Source organism: Acanthochromis polyacanthus, chromosome 23, assembly GCF_021347895.1.
Source record: "Acanthochromis polyacanthus isolate Apoly-LR-REF ecotype Palm Island chromosome 23, KAUST_Apoly_ChrSc, whole genome shotgun sequence".
Classification (NCBI taxonomy): domain Eukaryota; kingdom Metazoa; phylum Chordata; class Actinopteri; family Pomacentridae; genus Acanthochromis; species Acanthochromis polyacanthus.
This window is the reverse complement of record NC_067135.1, coordinates 17,223,617-17,240,293: the sequence shown is the minus strand read 5'-3', so window position 1 is coordinate 17,240,293 and position 16,677 is coordinate 17,223,617. Positions and strand designations below refer to the sequence as shown.

The 16,677-nt window shown below is 41.3% G+C and overlaps 1 protein-coding gene across 3 annotated transcripts in view; it reads right to left on the bottom strand.

The window, feature by feature from the left end:
• The window catches only part of LOC110963001 (NACHT and WD repeat domain-containing protein 2), a 73,162-nt gene extending 57,027 nt beyond the window's left edge, over positions 1 to 16,135 (bottom strand). Inside the window, exons 1-3 of one of the 3 annotated variants that reach the window (XM_051944257.1) lie at positions 16,005 to 16,135; positions 14,817 to 14,984; positions 13,325 to 13,496 (exon numbers count right to left, since the gene is read on the bottom strand). In XM_051944257.1, coding sequence (XP_051800217.1) covers positions 13,325 to 13,475 — 151 coding nt within the window. In that variant the 5' untranslated portion in view covers positions 13,476 to 13,496; positions 14,817 to 14,984; positions 16,005 to 16,135. Of the gene's footprint in view, positions 1 to 13,324; positions 13,497 to 14,111; positions 14,602 to 14,816; positions 14,985 to 16,004 lie in introns of those variants that run through there. The other 2 variants (XM_051944256.1, XM_051944255.1) reach the window with 2 other exon arrangements.
• Between the last annotated feature and the right edge of the window lie 542 nt (positions 16,136 to 16,677).

Sequence of the window (16,677 nt, the reverse complement as noted above, 5' to 3'; positions counted from 1 at the left end):
ACAGACATGGTGGACGGCGCGTAAACAGCCCCTCAGCCGCTAACCGTGTCACACGCAGCATGTGCGGAGGAGCCCACAAATTTAGTCTGACGTATCTATCTCTCGTCTATCTTTAGTAAGGCTTTGGGCCGTGACCGTACATGTATCCGCCCACAGCTTCACCGAGCAAAATGTCAAATCCAAACCGAACGGCTCAAATAGTATGCTAATTAAATAAATGGCAGCTGATGTATCAGCTCTCATCTGTGACACGCTACAGTAAAAAAATGTAGAATATCTTATGGTGAGATGGGACAACGAAACTGCAAAAACAGCAGCATTTATAGAATTATTTTGTGTGTTTGAGAAGTATTTAAAGATAGAGAAGAAGTCCAATCCAAAGCTGCATCTTGCTCTACTCTGTCTCGATGTGACCTGACAGACTACACTGTTGTTTGTATTGTGCTGATAACAGCGAGATGCCTCTCGCCTTCTTTCTCTCTCTCTTTTTTTCTTGTGCGGGATGATGATGAGTTATGGCAGCCTGACGTATGTGTGTCTGTTGTCTACACACCCCCATGCAAAGGAACAAAGACTGGATCCTACGTTCGCCTGCATCTTTCTCACTGTGTGTGTCCCTCCCTCCAATTTTCCAATCTGTTTATTTCAATAGTGCAGACCAATCTATCTTTCCTTTCAGATATGTCCTGTCAGCTCTCTTTATTTTCCTTCCTCTCCTCCTCCCTCATCCTTCTGGGGAACTAATGGGCAGTCAATTCAACAGAGAAATGCTGCCAAATGTCCCTGATGCTTTCTTTCTCTTTAGTCGTTCCTTCACGCTCACTATTTTTGGACTAAAATGTAAAAATAGTTGGGAAAAAAATGTCCATCAGGAGTTCCTCGAGTCCAAGATGACACCTTCAAAATATTTGTTGAAACAACAGTCCAAAGACTTGTTTTATGTCATTTTAAAGTGATGTAAAAGAAAGAAAAGCAGCAAAGATACACTTTTGAGAAGCTATGAGAAGATAAGTAGTGATTTTTCTGATATTTTTTGCTGCCGTTCAAAAGTTTGGGTTCACCCAGAATTTCATGCTTTCCATAAAAAATCACAGTTTTATTCCTGTACTAACGTAATTGAAGAATGGTGTTCTAATCATCGGTTAGCCTTTCAACACCGTTAGCTAACACAATGTAGCATTAGAACACAGGAGTGATGGTTGCTGGAAATGTTCCTCTGTATCCCTATGGAGATATTCCATTAAAAGTCAACCATTTCTAGCTAGAATAGTCATTTACCACATTAGTATCATCAATTTAGTGTTATCTTCACTGAAAAAAAATGTCTTTCTTTCAAAAACAAGGGCATTTCTAAGTGACCCTAAACTTTTGAACAGCAGTGTATGTGCCACTATTTAATCAAAAAAATCAAAATACAATAATATTAAATCATTAAGGCATCTTATCTGACCAAATTCTCATCTGCCATCAATCATTTTTGAGGATGAATCTGTTATTTTTGGCGGGAACAACACTCTAACCGTGAACACTTCTGCATTTTTCCAACTTTTACCTTTCACACCTAACCTAAACTGCCAGATATAACTTATTTGTCCTTTATTGCACATTTCTGCAGAGGCAATTCCACACTAAATGACACTATGTTGAGGAAATCGTTGGTGATGCTGCATTTTGTCAGAAGAGACGGCCAACAAATCATGGTTACAGCTCACGACCAACATGGCACATCATGTAAAAACAGCAGGCTAACTTGTCTGCCTCAGGATGTTCTGTCATTTTATTTTTTTTATTGGGCTTGAGGCTTCGGAGTGTGAATGTATCAGAACTGGCATATTTTAATATGCTTGGCCTAAAAGCTGTTTTATAACGGCATCCAGCAACACCTTCGATGGTTCCAGCGACTGCCTGTAGTAATAGCTACACCCAGATCAAGCTGGATGTGAAGCCTCCTATCTTCCCCATGGGAATTATCAAACTAAACAGCGAGATTAAAAACAGATTATACTGCAAATACGAGCTTATTGTGTTTTTTTTATACTTCATTTTGGCTACTAAGGCCAGCAGGAAAAGTAAAAGTTAATTACAGATCTTTTTTTTGTCCCTGTGACCAATCAATTCCTCTAAGAGCAGATACGATTTTAGTCCACCAAGATTCTGGTTGACTGCAGCCCGATTAATTATACCGACATTGCTTGTGCTGGTCCCTCATTCCTCCAGACACCGGTCACTCTCCAGCTCCCCTCTCTGAGTCTCATCAACAAGGCTCTGACAAAGCAATCACTGGGCTCTCATCAAGCTACAACGACACTTCAGAGGCACTCGGTATACGCCCCTGCACAGCTACACAACTAGAGATCTGTGATTAAAAGAGAGAGGGAGTGAGGTCCACAAGACAAGTGTTTCAGGAAATGGAACAATGTTGTGAAATAGTAGTCGCCCGCGTTAATACGGACGTTTCAGTGTGTGTGTATTTCTAAGGTGCTTTATGGAGTGCTTGGACAGGTTTCTTAGAAATCCATTGCTGATATTTTTGCCACCAACCCGATAATGTGTGAGTTTCATTTCTTTTGAATTTCAGAATATCACGAAGTATCAAGTCTAAGCTTTAATTGGAGAAGGTTTAGATACACTGCTGATCAAAAGTTCTAGAATGCCCCAATTTTGCATTTTTTTAAAATTGAAATTCAGTATTTCAAGTCCATTAAACAGCTTGAAATGGTACAAAGGTAAGTGGTGAATTGCCAGAGATAAAAAAAAAAAGTAAGGTTACCCAGAATTATACAAAAAAGCCTTTTTCATGGAACAAAAAACGGGTTAACAATGTAAAGCTGTTCTGCAGCAATAGAGGCTGATCAAGCCTTGAAAGTTGGGGCTACCAAATCCTACAAGTGCCCCAACTTTTCTTGATGACTTACAACACCCTCTGTCTTCATAAAAGTAATGATGGAACACACTGTGTTACCAAACCCTCCAGAGCATTATTTGAACAATATTGTACCACAGAAAGTAGTGTGTTGCTCTAAAAATGATAAGGAAAAAGCAATTAATAATTGAAGAGAGACAGACCATCATAACACTTTAAAAGGTAGGTCTTTCCTACAGAGAAATTGAGAAGAAAGTCGAGGTGTCAGTGAGTACAGTTTTCTTCACCATCAAAAGACACTCAGAAACTGGGGAAAACTCTGACAGGAAGAGGTTTGGAAGACCCAAAGCCACAACAGAATCAGAAGACAAGTTTCTGAGAGTCAACAGCTTGGTGATAGGTGGCTCACAGGACAACAGCTTCAAGCACAGCTTAATAGAGGTCATAGTAAGAAGCCTCAGTTTCAACTGTGAAGAGAAGACTTGCAGGTTGCAGGTTTGACAGGTGGAGTGGCAGCAAGAAAGTCATGGCTAAGACGTCAGAATGAGAAAAAGAGGTTTATCTGGGCCATGAAACACCACCAATGGACTACTGAAGACTAGAAGAAGGTGTTATGTTCTGATGAATCAACATTTAAAATCTTTGGTTCATCACACAGGATTTTTCTACGCCGTCGAGTAGGAGAAATGATGATTCCTCAGTGTGTGACATCAACTTTCAAACATGGAGGAGGAAGTATGATGGTCTGGGGCTGTTTTACTGGATCCAGGGTCGATGACTTGTACAGAGTGAGAGGAACCCTGAACCTAAACTCCTACCACAGCATTCTGCAGCACCATGCAGTACCCTCTGGTATGTTCCTAGTTGGTCAGAGGTTCATCCTACAGCAAGATAATGACCCAAAACATAAGTCCAAGCTATGCCAGAACTGCCTTAGGGAAAAAGAACAAGATGGTAAGCTTGAGAACATGAAGTATCAGCACAGTCTCCAGACTTAAACCTCATGGAGCTGGTTTGGGATAAACTGGACAGAAGAGTGAAAGCAAAGAACCTACAAGTACCACACATTTATGGGAAATTCTGCAACAGAGTTGGGAAGAACTTCTGAAGAATATTTGATTTCCATTGTGGAAAGAATGCCACGAGTGTTTTCAGCTGTTATATCTGCCAAAGGAGGCTACTTCGATGAGTCCAAAGTTTAGAAGATATTTTCGTTTCTAAATTGATTTTTTTCTTTACTTTGTCTATTTGTTCTGTGCTTTCATAGAACAAAGAGACATTAACATGCAGGGTTTACATTAAAAACTGGAAAAAATTGGGCTGTTGTAAAACTTGAAGTGTATATTGAAACATTAGTTGGTGAGATATAGTCCTTTAAACACATGTTTAAATTGCCACGATTCAAAAGTAAGTGTGCATGTGCCTACTAAATGTTTCTTGAGTTGTTTGGGAGTTTAGGTGCAGACAAAGAAGATAGTAGTAGTATTGGTATTTTTGGTATACCAAAAGCAAAGCTCAGTACATTTCAAAAAGGCAGAAGCGCACAGGCTAACTACAAAATGTTAATACAAAGAGCATAGAGATGGTCAGAAAATCAGACGCACGCTAAAGATAAACCATTTATGACTGCACAGCAAGGATGTGTCTTTCATGTCTTTGTCAATGATCAAAAAAAGGCAAGATGCAAACCCCTGCTAAGCCTCAAAAACATAAAGGTCAGTTCTCACAAAAAAAAAGCACAAAAAGAAACAGGTAAAGCGCCGTGAACTGTTACAAATACATGTTTTCATCTTAGTTCTGGTCTGATTCATATTTACACTGACATTTTACCAGCAAACAAAGTCTGGATTACATCACATCATAGAGACTGACAGGTAACTTCCTCATTGGACTGCTTTAATGACATCATCCTGCATCATGGGGACCCAAATTTAAAAATGTAATTCTGTAGGTGATCTGTGATGCTTCCTTTGTTAATATTTGTGTTCTCTGGTGACATAAAGAGCTCGTAAGAAAAAATAAAAAATTATTGCGAGTAAAAAACAGCCTGGCAAGCCAGTCCTTGCGCTCTGATTGGCCCCTTTGTCATTCTGCCTTCGATGTCCCGCCTACCCCATAGCTGATGGCTGATTGGATAAGACGCTAAGTTGTTATCATGTATCGGTGCTACCTTCTGTTTATTTTCTGTTGAGATAGAGTAGCAGTTAGGTTTTGTTGTTAGTCACATTAGATGTACCCAAGCTTCTAGAAGAAGTGCTCTTTTGGTATTATTCATTAATTTTATGTAATTAACACCCTCTGCTCACAGTTCCTTATTTTATTATTTGTTAAAATACCTGTCTTTTAATAACCACTGACTTCTGGGAAACAGTGTCCATATGCCCTGCCCATCCTGGTGGCACCAATATAAATAAATCAATAATATACAGAAGTGCTTTTGATATTGTACAGACCTTTCCATATGTGGAAGAATTTTCTATATCTGCTATGAAGAATACTGTTTCCCTTTGCGTTCAGACCATACATGAACTGAACCTCTTTGAGTCGGACCAAGGGGTTTGGGACGCATCAGGCTCTTTTTATCAGCTTTCTCACCAGCCCAAACAAACCGCACTAACTGAACAAACGGACCAGAATTCACTGTAACTGGACCAAAACAAATATGAAAAGACACAGTCTCCAATACAACAGCATAAACCACACAAGACCGCAAAATAAAACTTTGCTCCCTCTAGATTTGTGCAGCTGTTTCTCAGAAATTTCAAGTTCATGCCATTCACTGTACCACACAGACTCTACTGTGCCGATCTGACCCGCAATGATGTAAATGCACAGCCAGTGAGTAAATCGATAACGAATGACCTGGAAGATGCTGAAGGGAAATTGTGGCTGTGTAAAGCAGCCATCCATAAATGCCAGATGTTGCTGCATTTCCTGAGCACAGGGAGACCCTACAGGTTATGTGAACCAAGACGTAGGAAATCCACGGAAGATTGCTGCGCCACCACCCACACCTGATGCTGGGTGTTGGAGGGGAAACAACAACGCACAGTAAAAGATGGCACTGTGGGGCAGGATGTAACAGTGAGCAGGAAAACCCCATGTCTCCTTGACGGTAACTTAATTTGATTAAATAACCAGAGCAATGACTGCACAAAGAACCTGTGCTAGTGTACCCAACATAAAAAATGCACTATAACAGGTTCATTGGGCAACAGCTGTGGTAGCAGCTGCTGCCTCAAAAGCCGCTAGTGGGGCATTTAGGGTTTAACATGTTCATATTTTTGCCAGAAAGGCACTGGACATTTTACAGCTCAGTTATACTGAGCTGTTGTGAGTAGTGATTTTCAAGATCTCTGATACTCTCTGTGTAAAAGACAGCGGGTAACCATGGACACTGCACGCTATAATGTGATTCATGGAAGTTTCAGACTCAATATCCTGCTTCCTGACAAAATCTGTTACATTTTTTCATCCGGTGTCATCCTGTAATATGAGCTGGATGCAATGCATAGAGTGACAAAAGGTGTAGAGTCACTTCAATAAAAATAATAGAAAAGTGCATGTAGTAGCGGCGACTTAAGCCAGCTCTTTGGTTCGACTGTTTTCTGAGTTTTTATGGCATTCCACATGCACAAAATATTTGGGAAATTCTTGCGTGTTTTGTCACATTAACACATCTGGGGGGTGTTGAAGCTTCTTTGATGTAATTGTGTGATCTGATGCAAAACAGGAGAGAGATTTAGCCTGTCAGCCTCATTTATTTTCTCTCTTGCGCTGTTAATCACATCTATTCAATACCACCAAATTCGAAGTCTCATAGCCAAATCAACACATTTCCTGTGATGGAACAATAATAATAACAGGAAAACTACTCAGAGAGCGCAGTACTCCACAATCATGTGATCATCAGCAGGCAGTGGACATCGTGTTGGCTTGTTGTCATAGCTACAGTGATGCTGTGATGCTATCTTGCAGTGATACAGAAATCTTTAACAATGGATCCAGACTATAAGCCGCATCACTGCCAGAATCTAATCACTTGGTCCTTGTGTGATTTCTGACCTTCCCTGAAAATTTCATCCAAATCCGTTGGTCTGTTTTTGAGTGATGTTGCTAACAGACAGACAGACAGACAGACAGACGTACGCCGATCGTCACATAACTCCGCCTTGTTCCTTGGCGAAGTAATAACAATAATAATGTTAGAGCTGCACAATATTAAAGAAATGACATGGGGGCATTTTATTTTGCTTTGATATACTGTATTGTCTCATGAAAAAATACAGGAAATGGCTTAAATACATTTATTTTGAAAGAATTAATCACTCCAGAATGATTGGGTTGATTAGCTGAGTGGATAGAAAAGAAAAACTAATGTTTTAAAAGCGGGAAAGTGATTTTTTTTTTGCTGTGAAGAGTTTTATTTTTTAGTGTGAACAGTTCAGAATCTCTCCTCATATGGTGCAACACTGGCAAAGGCATCTGAAATAGTTTTTTTTTCTACTTTGGATGGGATTCAGATCTGGCGCTGTCACACAGAGTTCCGTGGTGCTGGTTGAAACGGTCAAACAAATTAGTCCTGTTGCGTCATGTGGTGTAAACAGTCGCAAGGCACTGCCAACAGAATACCTGTTTTTGGTCAACAGCATCTTTTCTGTAGCCAAAATGCTTCCACATAACTGATGAGGGCTGCACGAATACGGCCAAAATGACAATCATGAAGATTTTCATCAGTCTATTTATTACAATTACTTGCTGATTTAGACAATATATTATTATTGCATTTTCACATTTAAATAAACAGAGAACTGCTTTCACTTTCATGCTCTCGTACATTCCTCCTAATGTCTAAGTTTGCATCAAAATTAGGTGTAAAACAGGAAAAACACTCCGCTGCATTCCTTGCCGGAGCAATAAGGTACCTGAATTAAATGTACCAAATAGAGGATAGGTCTAAATACTACTGCACACAAAAAATCTCACTTACAATATACTGTACAATCTCCAAAATGCTTCAAACGAAGCGACAGCAGATGCTCGCTAGCCTGCTATGCAAAAGAAGCCTCTAGTCTCCATACTTAGTTACTGCAGTGATGAAAACCAAATTTGAAACACAAAATAAAATACGGCATTCTACTGTCCGATTTAGCCAAGTTGAAACCAAGTTTATCTATCTCTGTTGACTGTCAATGAGTGGAACACATATTTTACTGCACAGAATCATGTCCATCTCATTGCGGAATGCCAAAATCATGGTCATGATTAATATACCCCCCAATAATTGACTTTGCGTTTCTTTTTGCAACCAAATCTGTGCTCATGTGTAACCTACATGGTGACAAACTGTGTCTACACAAATTATGCTAAAAAAAAAAAACCTGTATATCCAAAAATAAGGTGAACAGTGTTCTATCAGACTTCTCTAGTAGGCTAGCCGAGGAAAATGAGGACCTTGTAAAATTGCTTTTTTGTATAAAGCTGCAAAAAAATTTGAGACATATTGCATTTTAGTTCAGACTAGCTAAACTAAGATGGTAAACATTATATATGTATAATATCTACACTACCATTCAAAAGTTTGGGGTCACCCAGGCAATTGTTTTCCATGAAAACTCACATTTTTATTCATGTGCAAACATAATTGCACAAGCCTTTTCTAATCATCAATTAGCCTTTCAACATGATTAGCTAACACAATGTACCATTAGAATAATTACAATAGTCATTTACCACATTAACAATATCTACACTGTAAATGTGATTCATTTAATGCTATCTTCATTGAAAAAAAACTACATTTCTTTCAAAAATAAGGATATTTCTAAGTGATTTCTAGTGTAAAAGCAGCTGATTTCATGTAATTTTTGATGTGAAGTTGCGACTCATCAGCATTTATTAGAGTAAAAAATATCCCAAACATTACACCGAGAAATCAGTTTGAAAACATAAATTACTCCTCCCAAGAAAAAACATCACCCTGGCCGTCAGCCGGACTCAGATAACGTTCAGAGAGCACCTTTATGGCGACATTAAGTGTAGCCAAAAATAGCACAAGATTCCCAAATTTATTATCTTTGAAGAAGACAGTGAATGAAACATGCATCGTAAGCTACCGTTGTTCAGTTTGCAATATCCATTATCACAATTAAGCCCTTAAACTCAGCAAGGCCCCTCATGTACACCTAAAATAAAACTCCCATTATTTATAAGCTGCTTGCAATCCTCAGTTAATTATGTTTGTGACAAGTGGATAATATATAAATTTACTGTGTTGTATCTAGTGGGCTGCTTGCTATCACCACCATCATTCCCTGATGAAATATTTTTACAGTGTGTTCCCTGAAATGGCTCGAACACCCAGGGAGTTAGAGGAGTGCGTCTGATTTTGTCAGAACGACGTCCTGGGGGGGTGCAGAATTGCCTCACAACGCTCCGGAAAATTCAAAGAGAGGTCACTAAAAGCTGCTGCCAAACTAGTCAGAGTGAGCTTCAGGAAAAAAAAAAGCAGAGGCAAGGAGGCAGAGGACGCCATGAGAGGGGAGAAATCAGCTCGATGGCACGCGTCATAAACTTTGCATGCCGCAGAATGGGGTCGTCCAAAAAATCCTGTGCCCACCAGCTCAGGAGAGGCAATTTATTAAACAAAAGCCACCCTTGACACAGTCTCCCAACCTGTCATCTCTCTCTCTGTCCTCCCTGCCATCACCCCACGCTCCCCTTTGTTCTCATTTCAAAAAAGTGGATAATTAGGGAGAGATTTTTCAAGGAAATCTGCACTAAGATCCCGAAACACACACTAAAGAAAGATGAATATAGCAAATCAGAACACGGGGAATAATTATGGGGTGAAACATAATGTAATTAGTGGTCTCTGTGGTGACATACTATAGCCTCAGTGATGATGCGTTGGAGGGTTAGATGATTTTTACGCCTTGCATCCCTAAGGCCTCGTGCTTTTATCAACTTTAAACAGCTTGAGTGATAGCTCGCATACAAATAGCTGGCTACAGCAGACAGCCGTTGCCAGAGCCCCCTGAGGTGACTACAGCAAGGTAAAGGAGTTGTCTTGGATATGCTTCTGTGGATCTCCATGAACACACTGACACGCGTATATCAACCGACGAGACGGGCTGCATAAAGCGATACGCACAAAAATAAATCACGGCTTTTCTCTGGGTTTGTAGCGGGGTTTTTAATTGATCGACTGTAGCCACGCACACCTGAGCCAAGAACTTCCTGTGATTCACTGACATCATGGCGGGAGGATGTAAATTCACTCGAGTTAGTTGTTGGGCTTACATTTTAGCTGACGCTTTAATGCATCTATAGACTCTGTATCACCAAACTTATGTCAAATGCATGCTGTTCTGATGTCTAAAACTACTATCTTCTGAGGTAGGCCATGTGCTTTTCCTAAATTACTTTTAAAAATGTGTCATGCCCCTTTATGGACAACACAGCAGAGGTCTGTGAGAGTCTGTGGCTTTTTATTCAGGCCATTAGGGTCAGTATATTCAGCCCGGAAAACACCATAACACAGAGCACATCAAATTTTTAGTACCCCTGATCAGGTTCACTAGCATTCGAAAGTTTGGGGTCACTTAGAAAAGTCCTAATTTTTGAAAGAAATGCAGTTTTTTTTCTATGAAGACAACATTAAATGAATCAGAAATACAGTCTAGAAATTGTTAATATAGTAAATGACTATTCTAGCTAGAAACTTTTAGTGAAATATCTCCATAGGGGTACAGAGGAACATTTCCAGCAACCATCACTCCTGCGTTCTAATGCTACATTGTGTTAGCTAATGGTGTTAAAAGGCTCATTGATGATTAGAAAACCCTTTTGCAGTTATGTTAGCACTTGAATAAAAGTGTGAGTTTTAATGGAAAACATGAAATTGCCTGTGTGACCCCAAACTTTTGAACAGTAGTGTGTAGACACAGTGAAATATCCTGTTATGACAGAGCGATTATCACTGCGGGAAGCACCGCTCAGCTGTGTAGTGTCTGGAATTGCAAATGGTGGAATTACAGTTATATGCAACATATATTTTCTAAACTGCTACCGAGGGAAGTTTGTCAGAGAGCGAGTGAGTCTGCCTGGCATCCAGCAGCTCCGTCATGTCGATGCGTTTACTGCTTACACTTTTAGCCCTTTGAGAAATGGAAGGATAAATGCTTTGCTCCGACAAAGAGCTGCTGATTCAATTTCAAGGCCGAAGCTTTCTAGTTGTAAGCCTAAACATACCAGCTCCACTATTTCACTAAATGTACAGTACGATTCCTGCGGTATGAAGGCTTTCTAACTGTACTTGAGTGCCATTAAAATGTGACTTTTAGCCATTTCTGTCGAGTTAGTAGCTCTCTGATTGAGCCACAATCTGCATGTAGAGCACTGTGAACGGTAATAAATAAGTGTATGGATAGCCCCCTCTAGTGAACATGCAGAAAGAGGCTCTGTAGCAGGGCTAACCTGGGTCAAATGTATAAACGACTGGCTTCTGTTTTACCGACAAGTAGCACCAGCAGGGTAGGTTAGCCACATAGCAAAGAAAGCTAGCAGGAGAACAATATGAATCTGGTACTGAAGCTAACGGACTGAACTGTGATTTCACTTCCCAAAAAAGGATCAAAACAAATGCAAAGAATACCCGGCTCCAAACATGATTTGACTGAGGTGAACTTGCAGGAGAATCTGCAGTGTTTCTGTGCTGCTGTTTGAAAGGAGACAAAGCGCATCTCCATTACGAGGATATGGCACTGGAAACCAGCACCTCACTTCACTGGAAGCGGCAGCTCATAATTAGCTCTCTTCATGCCTCAGGCGGAGATGTGTGTGTCTTTCCGTTTGTGCGGATGGTGTGAAAAGAACCACTTGGAATAGCCCCCTCATCGTTTTTCCATCCACGTGTAGGTTGGAGCGTTAAATTCGTGCTGAGACGGGACGGTTTGAATGACTGAGTCAGCTACAGGTGGCTAAACTATCTACTGCAGCAGTAATCTGAGGTCAAGTCATTCCTTTCTTGCGGGGGTCCGAAGCAATTTGCTCAGCGCGAGAAAGCGAATGACAATGATACATCGACAAAAGCAACCTCACTTTTAATCCTTGGCATGCCCTCCTTCTCTCTCTCTGCCTCTCTCTTAGCCTACTCTCCTTCCCTTGCCTTGTTTACTCCAGTTTTACTAAGCCTATTTTTACCCCCAAGCCCAGAGGGCATATTCAAATACAGAGCTGCAACTGGGTGTCTCCCTCTCGACCCGACTGTCTTGCACTCTGCTCGTACCACGCGCGCTGTGTTCGGAGCAATCTGCTGTGACATTTCATTACTGGAATAAGAAGTCTCAATTTTTTATTTATTTTATGTCAAATTGTCGGATGTCATTTCAACTTAATCTGCGAATCCTGACTTTTCTTCCCAAGTGATGTAAATCAATACTGGAAGACAAAATCATAGGATTGCAGATTGCAGAACACACTACCGTTCAAAAGTATGGGGTCACTTAGAAATGCCCTTATTTTTGAAAGAAAATCTTTTTTTTTTCAATTAAGATAACATTAAATGAATCAGAAACGCAGTCAAGACATTGATAATGTGGTAAATGATTATTCTAGCTGGAAAGATCTGGTTTTAAATGGAATTCATATTTTTTTCGATTCTTTCAAAACTGTAAAAACAAAATGACTCTCTCTTTCACGTCAGGCTTGGAAAACAAATAGCAACACGCTGCAGCTTTTCACACCTGTAACCATAAGGCGAAGATGCAATTAGAAGTGGATTAAAGTGCCTTCAATGAACAGAGTATGCTTTTAACACTCTGATAGTCGAAGCTAGTGTTGTTTCCGCCAAAAATAATAAATTTGTCCTCAAAAACGATTGATGTCAGATGAGATGCCCTAATTGGGGTCACTTAGAAATGCCCTTATGTTTGAAATAAAATATATTTTTTCATGAAGATAAGATTAAATTAATCAGAAATACAGTCTCGACGTTGTTAATGTGATCAATGACTTTTCTCGCTGGACATTTTTAATGGAATATCTCCATAGGGGTACAGAAGCCCATTTCCAGCAACCATCACTCCTGTGTTCTAATGCTACATTGTGTTAGCTAATGGTGTTGAAAGGCTAATTGATGGGTTAGAAAACCCTTCCGCAATTACGTTAACACGTGAATAAAAACGTGAGTTTTCACTGAAAACATGAAATTGTCTAAGCGACCCCAAACTTTTGAACATTAATGTATATTAATCTCACACTGTGCTACATTTGGAGTAAAATTAGTGTGGCTGAAAGCTGTAAATTCCACTTGTAACTACTTTTAAAGAACTTATCTTACCAACCATTGCTATAATAATTTCCCTGAAGATGCAGCAAATTATTCTTTTCACGCCTTGTGTCATTGGGATGCTCCCCAGAGTGTGAAAGAAGGGCGTTGATGTGGGGGGAGACTCTTACCGTCGGGATTGGAACAGATGAAGACCCGGACGCTGCGGCCGGTGGGGACGTGGTGCGGCGGCAGGGCGTTGATGTTGCCGCTGATGGCCGCCCTGCGCAGCGCCGACTCCCGCGGGCAGGGCTGCCTGCTCCCCACTCCCGACGGCCACATGGGAGGCGACTTCCAGCGTGGCTGTACACACGCACACACACAGAAAGTGGGCACGTTAGCGCGGCCAGGGGCGCACACGGCAAGGCGCATGGACATGGACGTGCATGTTTGCGCGCAGATTCCCCCCTGATCCATTCACACACACAAACGCACGGGGCGTTAATTATAGCAAAGGCGTGGAGCTGCATCTTTTTAAATACATGTTTAACAATTTTGGTTAAAGTTTTTATTATTAAAACAGTATAAAATCTGCAAGTGAGATGCGCGTCCAGCCTTTCTTGCCACATTCATAACCCCCATGATTAACACACACACACACACACACACACACACACACACACACACACACACACACACACACACACACACCAATCAAGTTAGGATGAATATGTCAAATGTTCTCCATAAACACAGGGATGAATCTGAATGTGTTTGTTATTGCATTCATGTGGTAGGGATATAATAATAGGATATTACGCACAGCCTACTGCCGTCATTGTGCATGCGTAATTTGTATACATGTCCTTGGACGCATTCATGAATTTTCATGCCACTGTGGGACAAAACAGACAAACAGAACGAGACGATACAGAACTCGAATGAGCGAGCAAAGGCAAGCATCAGTCGTGTTCCCACCCCAGAGAAGATGCTTGTAAAGGCGAATAACCGCTAAGAATGGTTATTCCGCCGGGAGCAGATGTCAAGTCGCTGGTTTTCCGGAGTTGGTCTATCCTGAAATCTTTGTTTCAAACACGGAAAACCTCGAAAAAGACAACAAAAAAGCGGGAGAAAGTTGGGTAGTCCACTACTGATCGCTACATCAAATCCTCCGAAAACAAGACAACTACAGATCAGTGAGGCACCGCATCCACAGAGAGTACTTGACTACTAGTGATGCTGGAGACAGGCACAACAACAGGATACTTCTTGTTGCTCACATTCATTCGCTTCATTTCGTGGCTTTCGAAAATATCCAAGCGCGGAGGACGGCAAAAGGTAGATAAAAACGCCCATCAGAGTTGCTGTGACCGAGAGGCGACGTCGGGAGACGGTAAAACGGACGCAGTGTGTCGGAGCGCTCCCTTTGGCATCCTGCTGTCTCTGCGAGCCGACCGAGCTCTGAGACAGGGAGCGTGTGAAGACGGCAAAAATAGAAGCCCGACTACCGGTTAAAATTTTCAAAATAAAATTATAACGTCGACTGTAGCTTCACAAGCCTGTGATTGCAAAGAAAAACAAATAAAACTAGAATTAAAATTTAAAGTTATCGCTTGTTTCGATACAGCTATTCACGCTTGCATTTATATGAGTGTGTTTTGCAGCCTCCACCTCTGTACTCACCTTGATGCCCCTGAAGTTAAGCCCTTACGTTGAAATACGCAATTCCGGACGCGCTCTTCGGTCTTATCTTTTCGTGTCCGACTTGACGGAGGTGCCAGAGAAGCCGTGGATGCTCCTTCTGCCTCTCTCCACGTCTCCCTCCTTCTCCAGTGGACGGACCCAGTCCCCCTATTAAAATTTCAAAGGACCGTGAAGTCAGCAGTGTGTAAGTGACGCTTCACCAAATAAAGTAACGTCCAGCGACGTTACAGAGACTCAAGTAACGCTACTCTTGTTTTCCCGCCCTGTAAACACTAAGAAAAGTTGAATTGGCCACTTGCAATTTCACAAAATACCTCAATAAGCACCTAAACTGGCTTGAAATTAGCCATGATGTAAATGCAAGCCAGGTGATGAAGAAACGCACGCGCGAAGTTATGACGTGGCTGAAATTTCTGTCGCTGCTGAAGTTCTGTACATATAGAAAATACATAATGTGACACCCAAAACTGAACAAAAGCGCATAATTTCATACTTTCTAATGGAGTAATTAGTTACTTTTAGGAGTAACGAGTACTCGAGTGTCCTTTCTGCGGATGGAGGAGCAGCAGCAGCCAGAAGAGGAGGAGGCGCTTGAATTAATTGCTTTATCGATAAATGTACCTCTGCTCTGCAGCCTCTGGTTATTCGCGCTGGAAGTTTAAGTGCATTGGATTTGTACTAAACGGAATTGATTACCGTGCTGTTCTTGTGAGGAGGAAACGCTGAACCATATATTTTTCTCTCCTCCCAGTCTCAGTGTTGAAGCATTTCTCTGAATCTGACAGTGTGTGTGTGTGTGTGTGTTGCCTGAATGCGAGTTTCAGCTTCTGTACTTTTAAATTGTGTTCATATAGAAGAAAAATCTGTCCTATAGATGCACAATGTCCTCTGCTAATATTTCACAGAAGATTTTTGGCATCTTACAGAGCTTTCTTTATGTCATTCTCAGATGCTCACATACATTTTTACACCCTCATGCAAAAACATTCAATAAATAAATAAACACAGACACTCGAACACAGAGATTTTCACAGCTACACTAAAAGCACAACAATGTTTACCCTTTCTAACTTGGCAGATTTTAAAGCCTTGAGGACAAATTACCATGGACACAAATGCAAATTGCAACACGTAGCTTCCACGAGATAAAATAAATAGATGACTTACTGTTGACTTTGTGCTGCAGGTCTTGATGATGTTTTGGGCTCTGCAGGCTCACAGTGACCCATTTAAGGCAGCCTGGAGGGCCACCGGCTCACACCAGAACAAAACTGAGACTCCGGAAAAGCTCAAGTGGAGCACCGGGGACCAGAGCTTCACTCCCAACAGTGTTATGACCTTTCTTTGCTTGATTGTTCCGCTCCCTCTCATAACACCCAGCCAGTTAATCACGAGTGCACCTGCGCTGGATTAATGCGCCGCAGTCTTTCCAGAGGATGCACTTTACACAGCTTGTTGGCATGATGTGATATGGCAGGCCAAAAGTGTGTTTTTGCACCTGAAAAAAGTTGGGCATCCTTTGAAAATAGCTCAAGGGGCTACAAAAGAGTAAAAATGTATGATCTTTGAAATGTGCCAGGGCTGCTGTCCAGCTCTGTCCCCTTAAATCATTTAGCATCCCCCAGTGTGGCACCCCTGAGTCTGAGTAAACACCTTTTGGGTGTGTGTTTGAGCATGTGTGTGCAATCAAGCATGCCTGCCATAACTGAGTTGTTGGGCTTGTTGTTGTGTGTGCGCTCGTGTTCCCGATCCCCAAACCCTGGACCCCTCTAAACAAATGTGAGTCACCATGGTGACAAGATGTGATGTGTCACCTGGGAGACGCACGGATAGAAAGCAC